Source organism: Aegilops tauschii, chromosome 6 (genome assembly GCF_002575655.3).
Source record: "Aegilops tauschii subsp. strangulata cultivar AL8/78 chromosome 6, Aet v6.0, whole genome shotgun sequence".
Taxonomy (NCBI): Eukaryota; Viridiplantae; Streptophyta; class Magnoliopsida; order Poales; family Poaceae; genus Aegilops; species Aegilops tauschii.
The window spans coordinates 10,009,110-10,034,703 of record NC_053040.3 but is presented as its reverse complement, the minus strand read 5'-3'; the positions used below and the strand labels follow the sequence as shown (position 1 = coordinate 10,034,703).

At 42.5% G+C, this 25,594-nt stretch overlaps 2 protein-coding genes across 2 annotated transcripts; both read right to left on the bottom strand.

The window, feature by feature from the left end:
• Positions 1–2,482: 2,482 nt before the first annotated feature.
• Positions 2,483–11,383, bottom strand: LOC109752289 (polyadenylate-binding protein-interacting protein 3). Its single transcript, XM_020311188.4, has 15 exons — positions 11,162–11,383; positions 10,049–10,195; positions 9,822–9,974; positions 9,542–9,672; positions 9,171–9,355; positions 8,368–8,545; positions 8,002–8,163; positions 6,923–7,017; positions 5,805–5,874; positions 5,638–5,671; positions 4,708–4,988; positions 4,460–4,600; positions 3,358–3,447; positions 3,013–3,066; positions 2,483–2,913 (listed from the first exon to the last, which is right to left on the bottom strand). Exons 2-15 carry the CDS (start codon positions 10,191–10,193, stop codon positions 2,875–2,877), a joined length of 1,758 nt encoding a protein of 585 aa, XP_020166777.1. The 5' UTR covers positions 10,194–10,195; positions 11,162–11,383; the 3' UTR covers positions 2,483–2,874.
• A 3,306-nt stretch (positions 11,384–14,689) lies between these two features.
• LOC109752276 (uncharacterized) lies at positions 14,690–16,927 on the bottom strand. The gene is made up of 3 exons (XM_020311178.4): positions 16,497–16,927; positions 16,369–16,411; positions 14,690–15,181 (listed from the first exon to the last, which is right to left on the bottom strand). Exons 1-3 carry the CDS (start codon positions 16,758–16,760, stop codon positions 15,033–15,035), a joined length of 456 nt encoding a protein of 151 aa, XP_020166767.1. The 5' UTR covers positions 16,761–16,927; the 3' UTR covers positions 14,690–15,032.
• Between the last annotated feature and the right edge of the window lie 8,667 nt (positions 16,928–25,594).

Here is a 25,594-nt window from a genome sequence, read left to right as displayed (position 1 = left end):
AAGTTCTTTTTCTCTTGAAGGGTAATACCAGTGCCCCTAATTCGTTCGTGAAAAATCCAGTATTATATATTCTTGCATAATATAGAAAAGCACATTTTTTGTGTAAATTGTGTGCAAATATTTTCATTATTTTTATTTCATTTTCTTTCTTCTTAAAGGATAATGCCAATGTCACTAATTCATTCTTTCTTAGAAAACTTTATTATTTTGATTTGTTTAAGTTTTTGTTTCATTTCCTTTTTTCTTGAAGGGTAATACCAATGCCACTAATTCATTCTTTCTTATTCTGTAAAACTTCTACTAGTGTATGCTTATTCTTGCATATTATTTAAAAAACATAGTTTCTATGTAAATTTTGTGTAAATTTTATCATTACTTGTTTTATTTATTTATCTTTGTTCTTAAAGGGAAATACCAATGCCACAAATTTATTCTTTCTTAGACAGCTTCTTATTTTTATTTTCCTTAGTTTTATTTCATTTTCTTCTTCTTTAATGGTAATGCCAATACTAATTCATTCCTTCTTAGAAACTCCTTTTTGGTAAAAAAAAATCCACTATAATATACTTATTTTGCATGTTTAAAGAAAGCGTAGTTTCTTTGTAAATTGTGTGTAAATTTTGTTATTATTTGTTTTATTTTTTCATTTTCTTTATTCTTAAAGCGTAATACCAATGTCAGTAATTCATTCATTCTTACTCCCTCTGTTTCTAAATATAAGTCCTTTTACAGATTTCCCTGGGGACTACATAAGGATGTATATACACATATTTTAGAGTGTAGATTCACTCATGTTGCTCCGCATGTAGTTCATATTGGAATCTCTAAAAAGACTTAAATTTACGAACTGGGGGAGTAGAAAAATTTTGTCATTATTTAGTATTATTATTTTCCTTCTTCTTAAAGGATAATACCAATGCCACTAATTCATTCTTACTTAGAAAATTTTATTATTTGATTTTGTTTTACCTTTTATTTAATTTTTCTTCCTATAGAAAACTACACACATTATAGGCATGCCTACTCCTTTCACCATGCTCATGCGAAGATTAACTGAACTCTAACTTTGTACATATATGCAGACCTCGTAACACAATTAAGTTTCATTGGATCGGTCGATCAAAACTCACACATACATGATATATCTATTAACTCCAACACTTTTGTGTAGTTTCCAAGATCTGTTCAACAAAATATACTACTATAGTTAGCTAGCGTGTGCACTGGAGTACTATTTTGCATGGAGACAAGTTTTGGATGGAAATTTGATGTTGAAAATGATACATTCTTGAAGGTTTTTCTGGGTTTTTTTTTTTTTTGAATTCCCACGTATCAAAGGACCAGGCTCAAAGTGAGAGTATGCATTTATGCATGTGTGTCGACCGGCCAGAAAGAGAAAGCCCTTGGACAGAGAACACGCGAGGAAAAAAAAGGACACGCTTATGGAGGAGACGGTCGCATGTGGGGAGCACCCTGCCATCTAGCTCCTGTGCAGGTGTGAACGTGTGTGTTGATCCGACGGGGGACTTTCCAGCGTGGTTGATCGAACGGTCGGGAAAGAATTATGCTAATGAGAAAAGTGGACTGGCCTAAATATTAATTTCAGTCAGTTGATCCCTTAGGAGATAACATTGGAGATGCCTTTAGGGCATAGAACCTGCTGCCCGCAGGACAACGTAGGATGGGAGCCAGGTTAAAACTAAAAGCTATAACTACAGCCTGCAGGTTGTGGTTTAGCATGCAAAAGAGCCGACCTCTTCAGATGTGAAAGCTGGTAGAAAGGAGATAAGGATTAAAATTCAAAGAGTTGAAGAACTGGATTTTTTTTTTTGGAAATCTAAGACGCTCAAACGTGCATGTAAAACTCCGTGACGAGATGACATGCAGCAACATGAGTGAATCTGCACTCTAAAATGCATCTACATACATCCATATGAGATTTTTTCCTTTTTTGTTTTTCCCACATATAACATATCTTGAAGTTCAAAACTATGCAGCATGGCAAAGCATTCTAACTAGAATTTAGGATAAATCTTTCAGAATTTTTTGTCCGACATAAATACTAAAAATATGAGCCGCCCTTCATATATCCATCCTTAACTCTTACCTAGCATCCATCAAACATTCTGAAAGCACAATTGTTGCAACCGCTGGGATTATTATACTCCCTCCATCCCAAATTACTTGTCGTGAAGATAGATATAAATGTATGTATCTAGAACTAGAGTACATCATACATCCATTTCTACAACAAGTAATTCCGGACAAAGAGAGTATTACTGTCACTTCTGAGAAATTTAACTTCATACATCTCTGACTAGCGTATTAGAAAGAAGCCCCAAACTGGACCGGAGGCAACTACATTTTCCACATTACAAGACGTTCCAAATATGATTCACACAATTTCTTGAAACCCCAATTCACGCAATATTTCACATAGTACTAGAATGCACATTATCTGACAGCCAGTGGTACTCTTCAGTTTTCGGATTCCCAAACAAGTCTTAAATAAATCAGCAAGATGTAGACATCAAACACCAAGTATTACAAAAAGGAAAGGACCCACCCACACACTCGAGAATATCATGATCCCAGGGGCACACGAAATAGATGGCCTTGCTTTTTTTTTAATTTACAACATCGCGTCTATGGTGTAAATAAGAACAATAAATCCGAGTTAGCCCGCTTCAGACTCGAACACTGTCGCAGAAGGAACAACGGTGATCTTCGTCCTGGCGACAAAACACACTTGGTTGAAGTCAGAGGCCATCGCCAGTTCTTTTCCCGCCTAGCGGCGCATCGGCCTGGTTAGCATCCCGCCAATGGGGATTTCACTGCGGAGTTCCACATTGCAGCGTAACAAAATCAATCTACCTAGAAGTTCCTTCCTCTGTATTGCTGCTGCTGCATCTCCTGCAAAACAGATTAAGAAGACAGGATTAGAACGGACAGTTTGCATCTCCAACTTAACAGAGCTGGGGTGTACAACATTTCACTTCAAAAGAGGCTTACAGGTGCATAATAATAGACAGGGCGGGTCTGTCCCATCATCATTTGCTGCCCATACTGCAGATAAGAATACAAAGTTACTTAGCACGATGGTAGCAAAGAGCATCAGTAATCTCGGGGCATCAGCTTATATGCAATTAGTCAGTAATTCAGCATCCAGGCATTAGACCTGAGGGGGAAATGAATGACTACTATATAACAGCATGAAATGGCAAACTCATGGTCCAAACAAAGGCAATTAATAAACACCACTGTGTAACATCAACATAAGTAATAACTATATAAACCAAGAGAACCCAGCATAGTGAAGAATGCATAGTGAAGTTCATTTCACGTAAGCTGCCTCACCTGTTGCCCAGAAGGATGCATGTAACCCTGGGGAGAAGATCCAGGCTGAGCATTGTAAACAACAGGCTGGCCACCATACGCCTGTGGGAACTGCAATATAATTACCATAGTGAGGTACAGCAATTACAGGCATAGTTAGCACAAGAAAAAGTTGTAAAAATCACTGCCAATGCACCAGCAGTTCGTACAGCCTTTTTACAAGGGGACACAAAATAGATTGTACAATGTTCAAGAACCGCCACATAATTAATAGATAAAATGTAATCGCGTCATTTTACAATGTATACTGCATATTGGTTCAACTGAAAGCACACTTGGAAACATAACCTAGATATTCTTTTCTACAACCAGCACACACATCACCTAGAGCCTATGTGCGCCTTGGAAAGCATGGAGTACTGCATTTTGAGACCTTGGAAAATAGTGAAGGGCCACGGCAATTAAGAAAAGCTTATCAATAAAATCTACTGATAAGCTTTGGTGCCAGATTAACTGTTTGGCTGATTAGCCTGTGAAATTTTCACTGCAACCATTCACAATTTTTTGGGGGTAAAAACCAACAAATATGTTCATAACTGAGACAACTATACGATTCCAGTAATCGCATCACAATGCACACTGATATTAGGTATATAAATTGCACGCTGATATTTGGTAAGATATTAATTGCACGTTGATACTCACTCCGTCCCGAATTACTTGTCGCAGAAATGGATAAAAATGGATGTATCTAGAACTAAAATACGTCTAGATACATCCATTTCTGCAACAAGTAATTTCGGACGGAGGGAATATTAGGTAAAATATTAATTGAATGCTGATATTTGGCAGAATATTAATTGTGTGTCAGATTTCATAGGATGGTGTTAAGTCTAAACTTGTTTATAACCAGTGACAGTGGTGAGTAACTAGAGCATTAAACAAGTTTGGTGCTAAACATTGGGGTGATATAGACCATCGGATCAGCATGGCCGAGACGGTTTTGGTTCTCCGGCCTTCATGCTTTTATAGGTGTAGAAGATGCATCCATTTGAATTCAAATATTGCAACCATTTTACAAAAATAGTAAGTAACTTGGCAACTATCAAAAGTAGAAACTCACCCCCATGCCAACTGGCAAACCAGGTCCAGTAGCCCCCATGTTATTAGGATAATAGTATGTTGCATCAGGCGCTGGAGGGTGATGTGGCCTCGGAGAAGTCAAGGGAGTGAAACTCTTAGCATTAGGGTTCAATTTGAATTCCTGGTACGGAAAACCAATAGTCAGTGCACTTGGCACAGGCGACCAACAAAACACCCAAGCAAAAAACATGGCCAGATATGATACACATATCTACATTACATCCTGACCTTAGCGTTTGGGTTCAAACTTGATTTGTCTGAGCTAAGAGATCCCATCGAAGAACTTGGTGATAAGCCTGGAGCAGCACTCGCAGCTGAGTTCGCAGCAACACGCTCAGATGTTAATGGTGTAGAACTGCCAGGTCTTTGAGAAGAATTCACATATTCAGGCGCAGAAGGAAGTTTGCTGGGTAGAGTCGAATCTTGTGCCAAACCATCTGATGACTTGTTTCCTTGGCCAGAAGATGAAGGCTCAGACGCACGCGACCTTGAAGGTGCTCCTTCCAAATCTGTCAGAAGATCACAAAAGTATCATACACTCTGCTGCTGAAAACAATTCATGGAATTTAGAATGTTGAAGCTGAAAGAAATTAAAACTAATAAGGCCACAAATTTTTTCCATAAAAAAAATGAGTTTATGATTTCATGGTAAAGGGAATAAGGGTTGTAATTGGTATTATGTCACTGTTGAAAAAATAAAATAGAACTATCAATAAAAAAATGAAAAGATCAACAACAATAATAAAAAGTGGATCTAAATCTCCTCCCTCCATCGCAAAATGTGCATGCAATCAAAGAAGCTCCGACATTTGCAGCTGCCAGAAGTATAATCCACCTGGCATGCTCTAGTGAAGAAATGATCCCATTTAAATTGTAGTATTACTTGTTACATAAAATGACTGGATCAAACTTATGTACTGACTAACAGGACACTATCTATTGCTGGTCGATACAACACAACAGAACAATACGTTTTGAATTTTTCTTGGCCCATTCAACTACATCTCACAAGAGCCCAAAGTACCACACCAGATGCGTAAAATCAAGAATAACCAGACCTAGCAGCTAACACATGAAACCAATGTGACAACAATACATTTTAAACAGGCAAAGAATGAATTTATTAAACTTCCAAGTAAGGCATAATTTACTGCTCACCTTCAGAAATCAGCGGCCTACCCCCTTCAGGTAACTGTTGAAATGAGCAGGAAAATCCAAAATCAGGCACGAAAAGAACAGCTTTGCACAGTTATATAAACAAAAGATGACTGGATTCAGGTACGAGCAGTGCTTTAATAATTATATTGGCAAAAAGGGAGCCTTACAGTATTCTCAGGTTGCAAGATCCTGTTGTCTTTGTCACAGCTACTATCTTTACTTCTCTTACCATCCAACCTAGGGTTCATAGTAAATGTGTCAATCACTATATTACAAATCAATATATTTGAACTGAAGTCCACTATCCTAGAATGTCCATGCTAATGATGTCGACAGTCATGATAACGAACATCACATTAGCAATAGTGAGCAGGAATATTGAAAATTAAAAAGGTGTCAGAAACAATAAAAAATGGAACTCGTAGACAAAGGAAGCATCAGAGAGACAATGATGATAGGCTGCTAGCAGTGTTCCTGGGGATAAGGGAACGTAAATAACTCCTTAAAAGATGTAGATTGAAGATTAACAAGAGAAGTGTCAAAAACGATAAAACTGGAAGTCGTAGACAAAGGAAGCATCAGAGAGGAAGTGATGATAGGCTGCTAGCAGTGTTTCTGTACCATATCAAGGATGGATAAAAGCACTAACATGGTAGTGCCTGCTTCTTTAGCCTCCACTTGAAATAAGTTTGCAGTATAGCTAGCGTATATCCTAAACCAGCTTATTCCAAGACATATCATATGGTTACCAAACAAAAACTTGAAGAACCTTTTGCTTGAGTAAGAAACAGAACTAGGCTCAAACTTAGTAGGACAAAATCCCAAATAGGTCAAATCACATAAACAGAAATAAAAGTAGTTTCACGGGAACAGTACACAGAAGTAGTGTGTTCAGTCTGACACAAGCTGCCACACAAGGTTGAGTTGAATCAAATTCGATGTGCCACCAAATCGGTAGCCACGAGTTACACCAAGTTTGGCTAAATTTCAGTATATGACAGCTGGGCTAGGGAGCCTACACGGTTTGAAGAGTGACCTACACTAACAGTTAGAGAAAAGGAAAAGTACATCCCTAGTGATCCAGCTAAGGAGTGTGAGGCCGGTAGTTGGGCATATGGGATTGGTTAAGATTGCATCCCTCAAACTGGAGACAGTATTACTTAGGGATCAAGTAAGTCTTCCACATATAAGGAGATGTGACCATGATGAATCAACCAATGAGCAAACCAGGCAAACGCCCACCATGAGGATTGCTAACTTGCCACATATGCAAAAGATATTGTACCTGTTGGCGTCAGCAGGCAAAAGCTTGTTTGACTGGTATTCAGCAGTGGCAGACAAATGAGTACCACCAGATATATGGGAAGATGATTTGTCATCCTACAAGTCAAAAATACGAACTGATATTAAACACTTGATGGTATTTAAATGAAATGGTCATAAATTAGTGTGTTAGAATATTTATTCTTTCATAAATATATCATTTTACAAAAAGGTGCTGCTGAATAAATGAAAAGGTCTACTTCTTAAACATTAAATTCTTGAACACAGCGGCCCGCAGTTGGGAAATCCCAGATAATGAAAACCTCTCACAAATTAGAAATTCAATAAACCTAGCAGCAAGGAAACAGATGTGGCATATTTATTATGAGACAGACCAAACCTATACCACTTAAAACAATGACAAAGGCATACAACCATACTTGTAACTATGACTTAGTAGAACACATGAAGACGCATTAGTTGATCCATTATGGGGGGAAATACTATTCTGTAAGATATCTTCTTCTAAGGAAATTCCATGCAGCTCCTTAAGACTTAAATTGGTGTAATAGTGTTCGAATCAAATGGGTCTAATGCATAACAGCTCCTTAACTTACAGTCAACTCCTTGGACCTGAGATTTGGACATTTAGTTCCCAAAAGTAGTGTAGTTGAGTGAGTGACATTTTGTTCCCATAATAAGTAGTGTAGTTGAGTACGTAAAGGACCAAAGTATGTCTATTTAGAGATGGCATGCCAACTTAGTTCAATCAAAATCATGCTTGACTGGTGGATACACTCATGCAAATTTAAGACCACAATCCACATTATCTTTTTCCTATTTTCACTACTCCCTCCATTCAGAAATATAAGATGTTTTGGATATTTCAAATATGGACTACATACGGACTGAAATGAGTGAACAAACAAACTAAAACGTGTCTATATACATTCGATTCAGAAAAAAGTTAAAACATCTTCTACTTGTGAACGGAGGGAGTAACATATACATCTGATCAATTATCATGCCAAATGGTGTAAATACAGCATATATGCCAAATGGTGTAAATACAGCATATGTAACGTCGTTTCATTTCCATACCATTGTGGACGAACACACTGGCAAATCCTTGGTATCAATGTTAACTGGCCTGCTTGGGACATTTGTAAAGGGTTTAATTGTGGTATCAGTATCCCTCCGAACTGCAGAATATTTGATCTCTTCATCATGCTCCAAATCTTCATCCAAGTATAAACCTCTTTCCTGCGTAAGTAACCTCAGCATTTCAAACATTTTGTCTAAATTATTGTGCATGTGTTTGTCTGTTACTATTTTTACGCAGTCTGTCAACACTTCCTTTGACGTCCGTCCATCAAGCACACCACAAGTGGGAGTAGTGAAAAAATTGTGAAACTAACAAGCACGTTCACCATAAACATTTGTAGCCATAAGTGCAGAGAAGCCTACCTCGGCAAGATGAAGATCTTCTGTATCTTCACCCTCTATTTCTCGTGCTATCCTTGAAGCATGCTTTTCAAGCTCTCTCATATGAGGACCTCGCTCAAGCTTTGTGGTATAAAGATCTTCATTGAAAGTACTCTTTACCCCAAACAAAGCTGCATTTGTCTCAAACTGGTCCCAGCTCCTACAAACATACTGACTATCAATCATCATGATGACAAAATCGATATAACAAGAAAAACATGTATAACACCAGCACTGTCATGAACTCATGATAATAAAGAAGCACCATTTCCATAAAGGTATGTTCAAGAAATGTAACCAAAAAAATCATGCCAACAGGTTTAGCAATAGAAAACAATTTCTGCATAAACTTGTTCTTTTGCTTAGTTCATTGTTTCTAATAAGTACTAATGATGTGACCACGGTTGACAGAGAGATTTCCATCTAAAACAGTAAGTTTATGCAAGAACTTTGGTAGAGCATTAACCTAAACAAAAAAATGCCTAACTATCGGCAGGCAAAGCAATATACTGACATAGCACGTGAATATTTTTCATAGCTTGGCAAGGCGTTTTTTTTTAATAAAGAATATTTGTCATCATTTTTACAAAACCAAAATATACATCACATCAACATGAAAAGGATGAACAAGGAAGATATACATGCAATGACTACTCGCAATAAACAATTCCAGGTATCTCAAGTAAATTAATTACCACTTCCATAACCATTTGAATGAATCACAATGAGAAGATTGAATATTACTAACAAACATCAAGATAAGCCTTCACTTAGCTTTTCATTACCTATGTCCCTTTCTGTCAAATTTTTCCAATTCAATGCAGTCTGAATCCCCTTCATCTGGTGCCCAGCGTTCAAGCTCCCTCTCTTCAGGGAAATGAGAACGAGAGATGGCAGAATCTATCATCAAGTCTTTCCTTTTGTCATGGACAGGACCTTTTGGCAGTTCATCACCGCCTAGTGTTACGTCCTAGTAATTTATCAAGAGATAGACATTACACAAGAATGCAAAATAATAGGGCAACGATTCATGGAAGATGCAATTCAAGTCCAAAGTAACATCCATGGTGCCCATATAAACCAACAATGAAGTCAGCTAAGAATTATAACCACGGTCAAGTGAATTGTTGTTTGTTTGTTTGCTAGGAGAACAAACCTTGGCAAAAACTTGAACAAGCTCCCGTGCTGGTATTATCATAGTCTCCGGCTTTCTTACAACATCAGAGGTATTAATTTGTCCTCCCACAGAAGTATCCTTTATCGGCTGTGCCATTTTTAAGATAATTCCTGCAACAGGGTTTGATTCTAAGTACATGCAGATTGCAAGGAAAATACAATCTAAGGGAAATGTCACCAAGTGATAAGTAAATAAGTGCTAAAAAAGGTTTAAACAAAGCATAAAGATAGATCAAGGGGAAAAGAGAGAGAGGTGGTACCGAAGTCTTTATCGGTGTTTGTTGCGTGGAAGATTCCAGAGATAACAGATCCATTTTTGACATGCACATCCACATGATGCCCAATAATTTGTGTCATAACATAGACTAGTCGATCCCGTGAAGGGTTTGCATGCCCAAGTTTGCCTCCATTTTCTAAACCCAGAAAGAACCTTATCAACAGCAGTGCTTTCACAGTAATACCGCATAAAAAGAGATGAGATATTCACCTGCACTGGTAAAACCACCAGATGAAGATCTCATCAGGTGTGATTTACTATCATGCCTTCCACTACCCTCCCTATCAAGCTTCCGGTGGGGGGCTCCGTTGGCAGAAGTCCTAAGAGGTGCATGCTGCTGTTGGCGACTCATCATGCCTGTATGCACAACATAAGAAGCTCAGCATTACTGCTACATATAAGCATGATAAGAAACTTGGGAGCGTAAAAGCGGAGGCAAATATAAAACACACAGGTGCATAGATCCCAAACCCAAATAGTGTTATTATTTACTTATTATTGTAGATTGACTAGATGCCGGCCATCATACCTTAACATGCATATAAGCTACCAAAATGATTACCTAGCATTGCAATTGCGTCTGGAGATCACTATGCTTACTACACAAGCTTCTGCTATCAAAAGCACACAAGGCAGAGGTTCACATTTCAACAACCGAATTGAGATACTACAAGCAGATAGAGAGGGCGCTAATGAAAAGGGAAACTGTGGTCGACTCATTTGGCAAGGCAAGACTGGCCTTACCAAGAGATCTTCACATAAAGCTAAACAATACAATGGTGGCACCATGTGACGATGAACAATGTGCAACACGCCTGCAAACAATAACCGTAAATACTCGTCTCCAATCCTAGATGAACTAGCGTTGGCTTCTACTGCTGCTCCACAAAATTATGATAAACACTTAATGACGCGCTAAGCTAACCAGCAAATCAGTAGTGACCCATGATAGCTAATCTGACCTAAAGCATTTAGGAAAACCCAGATTGTTCCTAGTAACGGTTTCTGTCTGTGATCCTTGCAGACCAAGTAGACGAACGTGGCCCACTGGGCTCTACAGTGAGTTCTTCCACCGTGCTACTTGAGCACTAGCCGGAGCTGAACTGTACGGCAACGGAAGCACAAGGCCTAGCTACGCCGGTCACGGGGAAGAACACAAATCGTCCCGTACGCAGAGGCTACGCAGCGAAACCAGCTCGCGGAAGCCGGGGGCAGACGAAATCCGGCCGGAGCGACGGCCCCCTCCGCGGATCCCGGCGGATCGCTCCCCGGATCCCGCAGATCTAGACCCTCGCGGGGGGGCGAGGAGGGGGGGCAGCATACCTGCCGCGGCGGGGCGGAGACCTCGGCGCCGGGGGAGCGGGGGGGCCGATCTGCCGCGGGGCGTGGGGGCGGGCGGGCGGATCCGCGGCGGCCGGAACCCTAGCTGCGGGCGGCGGCGGCGGCGGCGAGGGGAGGCGTGGGGCGAGCGGGCAGGCAGAGAGAGACCGAATGGATCGATGGTCTCCGCGGGTGCGGAGCCGCGGGGTTTTGGCTGGCGCGGCGTGAGCCGAGCCGACCCGGGACGGAGGGAGCCGAGCTGGCCTACCGCCGCTGGAACCTTCGCGGGTCCAGTCAACGACGGTCGTCGCCGTCTGGCCGCTACCGCGCCGTCACCGTTACCGTTAGCCTGCCCTGCGCGACGTGCCGGCACGCGTGGCGTCCGCTCGATGTCTGTTGTAGTTTTTTTTTCTCTCAAGTTGTGTTTCCCGGGAGGCTTATCCAGCGGACGACCGTCGGCAAGCGACGCCCTGGGCCCTGCGAAATTTCGATTTCTTTTTGCCTCGTGCGACGTGCCGTTACCGTCAGCCTTGCGCGACGTGCCAGCGGCCCGGCGTATCTGATGTCCGCTCGATTTCTCACTGTTTTCTTCTCTTCTCTTTTTTTTTTAGGGTTTCTCACTGTTTTCTTGGCAGCCACACGCAGCATCACTTTTTTTTTCTCTTGTTTCCCTGTTATACTTTTCCAATAAGGCATTTTTTGCGAGAATAACTCCAGATTAAATTGGTACAGCGCAACTGCAGAAAAATAAAATGAAAATACAAATAGCACCTTGAGGAACCACTCTAGCCACATCACCAACGGGGGATGAGGGCGCGTCGCCGCCGCTTCCTGCTGGAGCCGGCGAAACCCTTGGTTGTGCGCACGGATTAAAGACGATGAGAAGTCACCATCCTCACTCCCAGAGAGACAGTGGCGGAGCTAGCCAAAAATCACTCGAGGGCAAAACGCAAATCATCAATATTTTGGAGAGCCAAATGTTAAAAAAATCTAATCTAAGCCTTCCTAAAAAAATATCTTTAGAAAATGATCCGGGGCTGGGGGCAACGCCCCCCCCCCCCCCCCCGGCCCTAACATAACTCGACCACTGCCTGAGGACCAGCACGCCGAAGATAAGCCGGATTGGAACTGCGCCGCCACTTGCGCGAACTTGTTGAGCGACGATGATGAAGCGCCAGCACCGACGAGAACCTGCTAATCTGGAGTCACCGCGCTCCTACAAAAGCTCCATGGTCTCATGTTGACGCCGGAGCGCGCGTCGTCACGACGGCGGGGCCAGGGCATAAAATCCACCTCGAGATCGGCACTGCCGCCGCACCAGCCTCGATTGGTTAACCTGCTACCAGATCCGTCGACGACCACCTCACAGCGACCCACCGGAATCGAATCCGCGCAAATTTATTCCATGCCGCCATCACCATAAACCGTCAAAGACAGAAACGGTGGAAGGACGACGAGCACACATTGCCATCAACTCAGAGGCGCCGCCGTGAAGGTCATCACCAGTGTGGGAATAGAGTTGAGGCAGATTTATTCGTCCGTACGCCACTCCCACCACCACGAGCAGACAAACCCTAACCTTAGCGCCCTCGCTGGCCAAGATCAGGGATGGGAATTGGTCGACGCCTGTCTCCCAAGAGAAGAGGCAGGGTGAAAACTGTTCAAGGCTCCCTCAAGGAGATAGTTGTTCCTATTTTTCCAATAAGACATGGATTGTAATACCGCATCATAATAAAATTTACATCAAGGTCCCTGGATCGCAAAACGATCCATATCACCGTCAGGGTTAGCCGTCGACATGCCTCCGTCGGCACTCCCGTACCGAAGCCGGCCTAACCTTATCGATGACAAGAGGGAAGTCCCCGTCTTCAAAAGGAAGACCTTCAAATTTTGTCCGGAGTCGAATGGTGTATAGTTTGACCATGTTTGCGAGAAACCATCGACAACTACAATACTAAAGAGATATAATATGAAAACATATTTTGTTGTGTATTTGATTATGTTAATTTGGAATCGTACTTCCTGATAGTTTTTGTTACAAACTTGGTTAAGCTTTGCACTGTTTGACTTTAGACAAAATTTAATAGGCCTTATTTTTGGGACAGAGGGAGTGACAGTTGGATACGGTCAATTCCCGACACCCCCAAATGATGTCGGTGCAATACACCTCTCCCTCTCCGATGTGTGGTGTTCAGAAATAATGAACTTACAAAATTACAAGAACTATAAGTACATCAAAATAGGAACTCTGGGGAAAAGAACATATTTGCCCCTACCTCCTTCGTGGCGTAAAATAAGATAGTGTGGCAGCTGATTCAACCCTAGGCCATGGCGGCAACAAAACGCTGGACAAAATCTAGGTTTGAGGGGTGGCCTGATCCTAGGTCTCAATGGCGGCCATGACAATGAGATCCAGCCGCATGGTTACTTAAGTGTTGTTTTATTATCACTAACTAATTAGTTTAACATAAGAAAAATGTGTAGGTACCAGTTCATGCATGCCTACTCCCTCCGTCTTTGAAAGAGTGTACTTCCAACTTTGTTGAAAAGTCAAACTTTTTTATGTTTGACCGTATTTATACAATAATAAACCAACATTTATGTCATCAAATTAGTACCATTAGATTCATGATAAAATATATTTTCGTTATATACCTATTTAGTTTCATAAGCATTGATATATTTTTGCACAGTCAAACTTTGAGATAGTTTGACCCTCCAACAAAGTTGGAAGTATACTCTTTCAAGAACGGAGGGAGTAAAAGCCATATAGCCTGCAGCTTATTAGTTCCAGATAGAATCAATACTTGTAGTGCTTTTTATAACATTCCAAAGATATTACTCCATTGAAAAATATGTGCTGCAAACTACGAGTTATATGAAATATTTTGAAATTGCATAGTTGCACTGTGTGGGTATTGGTAGATGTTTTGCCGGAAAAAAAAGGTATTGGTAGATGTTGTATCTTAGGATGTACTCCCTCCATTCCTAAATATTTGTCTTTTTGGAGATTTCAAATGGACTACCACATACGGATGTATATAGACATATTTTAGAGTGTAGATTCACTCATTTTGCTCCGTATGTAATTACTTGTTGGAATCTCTAGAAAGACAAATATTTAGAAACGGAGGGAGTAATTAGATAGTTTTCTATCCATGTAGAATAGGAATAGCTTGTCTGTTGAACTTTGATGTGGCACTTTCATCTAACAACACTGCACTGAAATGATTCTTTTTCATCTTATTACTAGCACTTTTATGTTTTTCCGTAAAAGATTGGTTTCGTTCTTCTGACCACTCTTCTCATTGCTTGGTTTTGTAGGAAGGGATGTTATTTTTGTTTCGGATGAGTTTGGGAGCTCCAAAGTGGCTAACAATGCACAGTTGCATTCGCTTGGGCTACTGAGCTAAATTTGTGGATCACTTCAGGTAATCGTCACTCTAAAGTGCATGAAGAAACAGATGCAGTATGTTAACTGCTACCCTGTCCCAGAGTCTTAACAGAGCAAGAATCCTTGTTCATAAAAAATACAGAGCAAGAATAAACTTTTATTACATGATCCACCCAACCAAACTAATGTCGAGGCGACGCACTTGTTCCTTCTGATGGAAACGAGGCATTGCAAAAACGTAAAAATGCAAAACAAATGTTTTTGACGGCTACATCATCTTTAGCTTCGACGACAAAGCATGGCCGACGTGGCAATCCGGGGTCACATGAAAACCCTTTCAACTATGCCTAAAACCCTGGAAAGCATGAGAACCTATGAAAGAGTGGAGATGGCAGATCAACCAATCGTCTCAACAGTTCAACGCTACGCTTCTACAGGAACAAGTTTTGCCACCTTCTAAATGCTCTAGCCTGTAACGAATTAAGCAGTGGCAGTGGCAGTGGCAGTGGCAGCGGCTGGCGTCTCAGCTGCGGGGATATCCTGCACCGTCTTCTGCGATGCCTTTATGTACTTCCAACCACGCTTGTTCACTCCGCTGAGTTTTATCGGAGCGTCAGCAACTTGCACACCTGCAAGAGAAACATAGATCAGCTAAAGTGAGGAATCCCTCACCTGGTGAAAATAATCCTGACATCGGTTACTTATTCAGCTATGCTAAGTGTCTGTGTGTGTGGCAGCCTGGCAGGTTTCTACATGGTTTGGGAACATGGGTATGCCTTCTGACCCAGTAAGCCTAACGCCGTGGCAGGTTTCTACATGTGCAAACAGCAACATGGAAACATGATCAAAGGGCAGTTAATAACACCTTCTATCTATCTGATCTTGACATATATGAAAAGGAAAAGAGAATAGCTTGGGGTAACTGGGGCAGCAAACAACTGAATATTTGGCACGGCACTGAACATGAGACGGAGCAAACTTTTTTTCTTCCTTTTGGAGGCCATATCAACTGCCTGTCTAATTCAAAGAAGAAGTCGGTGTAGAATCTTCCATGTTAATGAAAGAGAGGCACATACGACATGAAGTTCCATATTAATCAGAATTTATATAACATCTAGGCTAGTGGAGGAATCATATCATCCCTGTAACATTAACACGGTAGTAGTTAGTTACTCGTCAGGAATGATTTGTTTGCGATGTTGAAAATTGTCGATTGTAAGTCATGGATCCATTAAGACCTGATTAAACTGGCATTCATGCTAGCTTTTGTGTCGTCGAGTATCTTCATACAATTGCTACTTGGTAAGGCATTACGATGCCCCAGGAAATGTACCATACACTACAGTCTACAGTATGCACAGCTAGGAATTGTCAGTCACATTGCATATCCACATCAAGTATTTGAGCAAGGAAATATATTGTTACCTTACCTAAAGCCCTAAACTCACTCCACTGCATAAATATCAAACTAACTAATCAAGACAACAACTACAAACCACTGTAACAATGTCATCCGGAATCAGAATGATCAAGCATAACCAAATTAAATCGACGAAGACAAGCTGCAAACAACCAGAATCAGATACTAGTGCACACAACTGCACATATTGACGCGCAGCATAAGTAGTTTTCCATCCAGGGGCCAAACTACCATTCCACCCTGCGACCTTGTCGAATCTCTTAACACTCGACCAAACTACCAATTAACGGGCATCATTCATTCAAGAACAGCACAGCGACATCGATCTTCAATTTCCGCATTGCCTTACAAATCAATCAGGGGGGCAACATTAAGCAGGGGAGAGCAGAGACTCACCGGCCTTGTGCCGAATCCCCCACGCCTTCCCGTGGCGGCCATCCTACACAGATCAACGAACCACAACAAAGTTATGGAGATGGATACAAGAGATTAATTTCGTGTGGATGAGCGAGAAGGATGCTGACCTTGTAGAGGTTGATCTTGGTGATCTGGTAGGAGACGTCGCGCCAGGTGGTCTTGGCGACCTTGTAGCCGACGCCCCAGTCCGGCAGGAACTGCACCACGTCGAACAGGTTCTTCTTCTTGCTCCTCTTCGCCTTGGCAGCCGCGGCCTCTCCCTCCGCCGCCGCGGCCGGCGCCGCGGCGCTGGTGCTCAGCGCCCTCGGGGCCGCCGGCGGCGCGAGCCCGAGGGACCGCCGGAGAAGCGCGCCCGCCGCCCTCTGCGCCATGGCTGCCGGTGTCGCGAGGTGGAGGAGGCGAGCCCGGCGGGTGGAGTGTGGACGGGAGAGGGGCGGCGGCGGCCGGCGGGGCTAGCTAGGGTTCCGCGCGGAGCTTGCCGGAGGAGAATGCCGTCGAGTGGGCTGGCTGGCTTCGGTTGATCTGGGCCGCGCGCTACACTCTGGTTTGCAAAGAACGCTAGTGCTGTTCTAAAAAAAAAGGAACAGTCCCAATTTTGAAACAACTTTGGCTTTGAATAATTTTCACTAAATCCTTCCATAAATAGTACTCCCTCCGATCCAAAATAAGTGTCGTGGTTTTAGTTCAAATTTGATTTTATGCTAAATCATTTGAGTATACTAATTTTTTGCATAAACCATTGAGTTCTAATTCAATTTGAGTTTATTTAACAGTAATAGTCATCTGGGTTCAAATACAATTTGAATTTATTTTAATACATATTATATTACTTTACACAGAGAGTAAATTTTAAGAGTAACGGTCATTTATTTTTTTCTAATGAACATTTTTTTTTCTTCTGAAATGACACGAATACAATTGAGTTCAAATTCAATTTGAGTTTTAAGAGTAATAGTCATTTGAGTTCAGATACAATTTGAATTTATTTTAATACGTCTTATATTACTTTACGGAGGGAGTAAATTTTAAGAGTAACAGTCATTTGAGTATTTCTAATGAATTTTTTTCCGCAATGACACAAATACATTTGAGATTAAAAAAAACAACAGTTGACTACACAAAGTACCATCGGGAATAGTAATCAATAAATTAAAGGCCGGGCTACACGTCGGCCGGCGGATCTTTTTTAAGAGCCGTCCGATCTGACGCAATTTCCTAGCCAAGCGTCGTCGTCACTTTTGCAATAGAAGTCCTGTTGGGAGAATCCTTTTGCAGCACAAGTCTCATTGCAGAAACATTTGAAACAAAGGTTATGTTGCAGATTTTTTTTGCAGTAAAGCTCTTGTTGCAAAGCTTTTTGCAACAGATGTCTTGTTGTAGAAAATCACCGTGTTGCATTGCTTGCAGTCATGGCCTTGAGCAGGAGCTCGGTCTAGTTGGGGAAGTGAGGAGGGGTGTTGCGTATGCGATGATGATCGTGGTGGAGGCGATGCAACATGGGGCTAGAGCGGGATAACTAGGTGAATCCGCTCCGGCTTGCGTGCTCGAGTGGCCATGGCCACTGGTTGCGAGCGGACACAGGGACATGGGGAGAGGCGACTTTGTCTGCATGCTTTCCGGTGACCTATTCGGCGTGTTGTCGGCGTCGAGCAGCGGTGGTGACAGTCGGAGCAGCGCATGGAGGTGTCAGCTTGTCCGGGAGCTCGGGAGAGCACGGGATGCGACTGCTCACCAGGGAATCCAGATTCAGATCCCGCAGCACATCACTTGTTGCAGTGAGGGAGATTGCAACAATGGCTCACTTGCAAAATCTAGTCTAGGTAAAAAAGTTGCGCGTGAGCCATTTGATTAAAATCTAATCCGACGGGCACGGAGCCGGTGGACATACGCGTCGTTCTCAGTGATTTGAATCATTTTCGATAAATTAATCTAGTTTTGCTCGATTGTCTTACCAAGTGAAAGTTCTTTTACTTTTTCAACAAAGGGAATATGTTAATATCGCGCAAATACCAATTACACTCAGTCACTGTATCACCAAGATGTCCAAGGACATCAAGGATACACATAAGCAAACAAGAAAAAAGAAAGAATAGAAGGATACACACAACCAACAAGACCCCGCCACGGTGATCAATCACTAGCATCAACAACACTCTAACCACCGCCGAAGACAACACCCAGATTACAAAAGAGGTTCTCCAAAAGCAACACCTCCAAGAAGGAAACAATGCACAAGCGTTGTCGTTGCCCGATTGAAGATCTTAGGTTTTCACTCTGAAGAAAGTCTGAGTTCACCCAAAAAATAATGCCTTCAACAAGGTCATTGTCAGGTACAACCAATAAATGCCAGACCTTGGGTTTTCATCATGGGAATCAAGACTCGGTACTCGAGGAGAACCACCAAAAATGTAGTCCTCTAGTGCTTCCATCCCGCTTGTTGAGGCCGCTATTGCAAGTCAGCAAACACCTGGCACACATTCTTCATCGCATTCAAAACACCCTTCCACCAAAGCTTCAAAACCTCCAATCGCAGCCGCCATGACTTTATCCACATCTATCAATGCCTGAGAATCTTGACTTAGACATGTCCCATTACACCAATAAGAAAGTGAAGCTTCACGCGCGCGCCCTCTCGAGGCTGTGTTGGCTGATAATATGAGCGCACACGACCGGAGCCTTTCCGATGGGGAAGACCGAAACTTGTCAACGACCAGATCCAAGAGGTCGACATCTGGCAGAAAGACGACTTGACGGAAGAAGAGCGCTAAGGCCAAACCACTAGTATTAGTTGTACTAGAGTATAGTGATGGCGTGCATCTAATCTCTTGTCGTTAAAATATGATTGCTGCTTGGGACAGTTCATGATACTATTTGTTTTGAAGCGCAAATTTGTGTTTTTGAAACTATGTTTTTTTAAACCATGTTTTTCCAAGTTTGGATTTTAGGACCTTCTCCAAGTTCATAATGTAAAAATACTAAAGGTTCGATTCAACCAACCCGCTCGGGCTAGTGCATGTGTGACCTGCCACGCTAAGGCCCAAGGTGAAAACCCCTCTTATGTCTTCATATGGTCCTCCATTCATTACATATGTGATGCTTCATTTGTTCGCAACATCAAACGTGTGCTTTGGCAACGAAACTATCAAAGTCACTTACAAAAAAATTGTCGCAATGTTTGACGATGATGTGTCACCCGATTAAGGTCACACATGTCGTCGGCCCAACAACCGTGGCCTGACGGATGACTCAGACCCACCTCCCAAACGGCTGTTGTGAGTTTTAAGGGAGAAGGCAGTAGGTGGCTAATTCAATCATCATTGGTCCAATGTGACATTGCGACTCAAGCGGCACCATGTAACACATGGTATAAATACTTTGAACATATAAGTGATGCGACTGAAGGGCAACGCCTACGGTGCAATATGGGGCCCATGAGGCATGGTGGCACATCCCAGCACACAGGTCCCTTGTGGGGCCATAGCCCTTGTTTTGCGCGGTTCTTGCTCATATCCTAGCGCTCATTGATACTTGGAGGTTTTTAATCGAATCAAATAGGAACCAATGTTATTTTGGATCGTACTTAATGTGAATAAATGGATAAGGATGAACTCAAAGTTTCGGGTTACAACCATTTTCTTTCTATATATAAGGAGAGTTCCTCTCCTCATACCTCCAAGTGACCTATATTCAGCCAACAACACTAGTAAAATCTAGCTTTGTGTGTCTAAAGCTTGACACTTGTAGTACTGAGTCCTTCAATTGTCCATTTGAGAATACCGAGGAGGGAGAGGCGGTGGGTGTAAGTTACATTGAGAATTTGAACCAACCATTTCGCCGATTGGAGAAGGTGATGTTCTGCTCATTGTCGTTCTCGATGTAACTTACACCTGACCGCGTCTCCCTCTTCAGCATTCGCAAAAGCTAGATGTGGTAAGCCAATGGGTACATTTATTGATTAGGATTGCATGATCAAGTGCATACTTTTTTGCCCATGATGTTCATTACATAATATCACTTAAGAACATGTGGCAGGGTCATGCTCGAGATTCTTTTAGAAAAATAATTGTACATGGAGCATTATGATCAGGATCGGTATTTCTCAAAGTGCTGATATGGAAGTCGGATCTGCAACATCTGGATTACGCAGAGAATATATATTTTTGTGGGGATTATTTTTGCGTTGGTTTCTTTCTCGTTATTCTTGTACGATTTATTGGGAGGGGGATCTCATTCCTCCGTTCTGGCATAGTAGGTAGGGTTATGGTTTGTCTGCCGTGATGTGTCGTTGGGGTGGTGGGGGCTGCGTCCGGGCAAATAAATCTGCCTCAACTCTATTTCCACACCGGCGGCGACCTTCATGGTGGCGCCTCGGAGTTTATGGCAATGTGTGCTTGTCGTCCTTCCACCGTTGTTATCTTGATGGTTATGGTGGTGGTGGCGTGGAATAAATTTTCTTCAGATTCGATTCTGGTGGGTCGTTGTGAGGCGGTTGTTGGTAGATCTGGTAGCAGGCTAACCAATCGAGACTAGTGCTATGATGATGCCGAATTTGAGGCGGATTTTATGCCCTGACCCCGCCATTGTGATAACACGTGCTTTGGTGTCGACATGGGGGCATGGAGCTTTTGTAGGAGCGTGGTGACTCTGGATTTGTAGGTTCTCGTCAGTGGTGGCGCTTTCATCGTCGTCCTTCAACAACCCGACGCAAGTAGCGACGCAGTTCCAATCTGACCTATCTTTGGCATGTTGGCCCTCCTGGACTGAGGATGACTTCTCATTGTCTTTAATCTGTGCGCACAACCAAGGGTTTCGCTGGCAGGGAGCGGTGGTGCGCCCTCATTCCGCGTTGGTGGTGTGGCTAGATTGGTTCCCCGTGGTGCTATTTGTAATTTCTTATTTTTCTAGGGTGGCATTGTACTAGTATTTATTTTCAATATAATTTGGGGTTCTCCTTGCAAAAAAAACTAATAGCTAGCCTTACTTTTCCTGGGTTTTTCTTAAAATTCAAAAAGGTAGAAGATCTGATACTATAGCATGGTCAACAAATGAATGTTCTATATCATTTACATCTATCATGGATCGTCAGAAAATAAGCCATTGGAGAAACCTTAACCAATCTTAATGTATGTTTCTACTACTCAATGTTTGCATATGTGATGACCTATCTGTTAAGAATATCAAATGTGTACTCTGGAATGAAACGGCCAAATCACTTACAATAATATTGTAGTAATGCTTGACGAGGATATAGGATCACATAGGCCAAATGCCAGACAAAATGACTTGCGCCGGGTGGATGACCCGGACCCATCATCATATGGGTGTTGCGGCTGTTTCAAAGGAGAAGGCAGGCAACCGGTTGATTCAACCACCATCGGCCAGGCAAGACGTGGCGGCTCACGCGCCACCATGTAAACATGACATAAAAGTATTTTGAACATATAAGGGAAATGCCGAGGGCACCATGCGGGGCCCATGAGGCATATTGTCACACCCTATGGCATGGGGCTCGCCATAGGTCCCTTGTTCCGCGCGGCTTCATGCTCATATCTTATTGCTCACTGAATACTTGGAGGTTTTTAATCGATTCAAATAGGAGTCGATGTATTTTTAGATCTTACTTAGTGTGAATAAATGGATAAGGATGAACTTGATGTTTCTGGTCACAACCATTTTCCTTCTATATAAGGGGAGTTCATCTCCTCACCTCATACCTCCAGTAACCTATATCCAGCCAACAACACTAGTAAAATATAAATTTTTGGTGTGTCTCTAAAGCTTTCAACTTGTAGTAATTAGTCTTCAATTTTCTACACGAGAATCTAAAGTTTGAATTGAAAAAACTTTATATCGAATTGTCTCCCACACGAGAATCTATGTTCAATTTTTTTCACAAGGGTTTGGTGAGGCGAGAAAACAATTGTCTACCGCGTGAGAATCTAAGTTTGAATTATTTTCATGTGTTCAAAAGAGAAGAATTGTTTTCATGAATTTGCCTCTTGAAAAGAAGTAAAAGCCAAAAGCCAACCCTCGTCCTCTCCCTCCCGTCCCTATGACGACCCTAGGCCGGGCTGACGTGTGGCCCCGCATCCCATACATAACAGAACAACGACCCCCGCCCATCTCCATCCATCTCCACCTCCCTCCCCCACATCCGAAATAGGCTTTCGCCCTGCTTTATAAATAAAGCAACGATCCATACAATCCAAATCTAAACATCACCAAAGAAATGACGGCTGGGGCCACAACACAATCACGCCCAAGAAAATATAAGAGAAATAAGAAAAAAGGCACCTAGTGACGAGTGCCAGCGGGTACTATGCCGATGATAAGCGACGTGCCGAAGCCAAGAGCGCATCCAACATGAGGCCGAAAATCTATCAAGTTCAAAATAAGCACGCTCTCTCGCTAGGATGTGAGGCCCTTCATTAGTTGATCTTCTCACCTAGGGTACTTTAACACCATCAAAACCCAGCAGTTGTTTCTCTGTGTACTCAACGATTGGCCCTATCACCGACATGTTCTTTGTCTTCTTTGTTCAACATCACTACTAGCTCCTTATTATCTACTTCCACATGAACCTTTGTGGCACCAACTTGAGCCGCCATCAGCACTACAAGACGGTAGGCCAAGGCTTCGGCTACCTCTGGATTGGATACACTTGGAAAAGCATATGACGCCCGTCCCCTGAAAGATCCAGAATGATCCCTGAGAACCACACCTCCTCCTCCTCTGTCTGCATGCTTCGACAGTGCCCCATCCGCGCTCACTTTAAGCCATCATTGCTCCGGTGCTCCCCACCTCTCCATATGTCTTCATACGGTTCGACATGCATTTATATATGTGATGCTTTGTTTGTTCACAACATCAAACGTGTACTTTGCCAACAAAACTATCAAAAACACTTTAAAAAATTGTAGCAATGTTTGATAATGATGTGGCACTCGAGTAGGGTCACACATGTTAAATGTTGGCCCAATAACCATGACTTGGGTCTGGTGGATGAATCGAGTCCACCTCCCATATGGACGTGGCAGTCGTCTTAAGGGAGAAGGAAGGCAGGCGGCTAATTCAACCATTGTCGATCCAACACGACATGATAGCTCACGCGGCACCATGTAAACATGGAATAACTTTTTTGAACATATAAGTGATGCGACTCAAGGGCAACACCGAGGGTGCAATGTGGGGCCCATGAGGCATGGTGGAACATCCCATGACATGGGTCCCTTGTGGGTATGGCCCCTGTCATGCGCGACTCATGCTCATATCTTAGTGCTAGTTGATATTTGGAGGCTTTTAATCGAATCAAATAGGAACCAATGTAATTTTGGATCGCACTTAATGTGAATGAATGGATAAGGATGAACTCAACGTTTTGGGTTACAACCCTTTTCCATCTATAAAAGGGGAGTTCCTCTCCTCATACCTCCAAGTGACCTGTATTCAGCCAACAACACTAGTAAAATCTAGCTTTTGGTGTGTCAAGCTTGACACTTGTAGCAATAAGTCCATCAATTGTCCATTTGAGAATACCGAGGAGGGAGAGGTGGTGGGTGTAAGTTACATTGAGAATTTGAACCAACCATTAGACAGATTGGTGAAGGTGATGGTTTACTCATTGTCATTCTCGATGTATCTTACACCTGACCGCTTCTTCCTCTTCAGCATTCACAAAAGCTAGATGCGGTGAGCTGGTTGGTAAATTTATTGATTAGGATTGCATGATCAAGTGCATACTTTTTTTGCCCATGCTGAGCATTACATAAGATTGAACACATGTGGCAGGGGTCATGTTCGAGATTCTTTTGGATAAACAATTGTATGTAGAGCAGATTAGTACCGATATTTCTCTAAATGCTGATATGAAAGTTCGATCTGCAACATCTCGATTACGCATCGAATATACATTACTGTGGGGATTATTTTTCTGCCTTGGTTTGTTTCTCGTCATTCTTATAAGATTTATTATCTTTGTTCCTAAATCTAATAACCATCCTTACTTTTCCTGGATTTTTCTTAAAATACAAAAAGGTAAAAGATCCAATACTATATCATGGCCATCAAATGAATTGTCCTATATCATTTACATCTATCATGAATCGTCAGAAATAAGCCATTGGAGAAACCTTATTCAATCTTAATATATTTTCCTACTACTCAGTGCTTGCATCTGTGATGCCCTCGGGCCGGGCGGATGACTCAGGCCCACCCTCACATGATGGGTGTTGCGGTTGTCTCAAGGGAGAAGGCATGCAACCGGTTGATTCAACCACGCTCAAGCAGGCGCAACGTGTCAACTGATGCATCCACATGTAAACATGACATAAAAGTATTTTGAACATACAAGTGATGAGACTGAAGAGAAACGCCGAGGGCACCATGTGGGGCCATGAGGCATATTGGCACACCCCAGGGCGTGTGGCTCGTCTTGGGCATGGGTTGTGATTGTTGCTTGGAACGATTCATGATACTATTTCTTTTGAATGCGCATCTTCATGATTTTGAAACTATTATTTTTTATATGAAACCATGTTTTTCCAACTTTGAATTTTAGGACCTACTTCAAGTTTAGAATGTCAAAATACTAAAGGTTCGGTTCGACCAGCCCACTCGGTCTATCGCGTGTGTGGCCCAGCATGCTAAGGCCCAAGGTGCAAACCCCTCCTTATGTCTTTTTTATAGAATTAGTCAACCTTTATTAATCATCCCATACTTGGGATCTCATCTGAGATAATATGCAAAATACAATCTGGTTGCTCTTGAAGCCAAAATCTATCAAGTTCAAAAGAAGCACCCTCTCTCGCCAGGATGTGAGGCCCTTTATTAGTTGATCTTCTCACCCAGGATACTTTAACACCATCAAAAGCCAACAGTTGTTTCGTTGTGTACTCAACGTTTGGCCCTATCACCGACATGTTATTTGTCTTCTTCGTTCAACATCACTCGTAGCTCCTTGTTATCTACTTCCACATGAACCTTTGTGGCACCAACTTGAGCCGCCATCAGCACTGCAAGACGGTAGGCCAAGGCTTCGGCTACCTCTGGACCGGATACACTTGGAAAAGCATATGACATCCGTCCCCTGAAAGCTCCAGAATGATCCGTGAGAACCACACCTCCTCCTCCTCTGTCTGCATGCTTCGACAGTGCCCCATCCGCGTTCACTTTAAGCCATCCTTGCTCCGGTGCTCTCCACCTCTCC

Coding starts and splice junctions, on each gene's coding strand:
- LOC109752276 (XM_020311178.4), bottom strand. CDS start 16,760: ATGGCGCAGAGGGCGGCGGGCGCGCTTCTCCGGCGGTCCCTCGGGCTC. Junction 16,412..16,496: donor CCAAGATCAACCTCTACAAG/GTCAGCATCCTT, acceptor TGATCTGTGTAG/GATGGCCGCCACGGGAAGGC. Junction 15,182..16,368: donor GGGGATTCGGCACAAGGCCG/GTGAGTCTCTGC, acceptor TTTCTCTTGCAG/GTGTGCAAGTTGCTGACGCT.
- LOC109752289 (XM_020311188.4), bottom strand. CDS start 10,193: ATGATGAGTCGCCAACAGCAGCATGCACCTCTTAGGACTTCTGCCAAC. Junction 9,356..9,541: donor TTGTTCAAGTTTTTGCCAAG/GTTTGTTCTCCT, acceptor ATAAATTACTAG/GACGTAACACTAGGCGGTGA. Junction 5,672..5,804: donor TCTTGCAACCTGAGAATACT/GTAAGGCTCCCT, acceptor TCATTTCAACAG/TTACCTGAAGGGGGTAGGCC.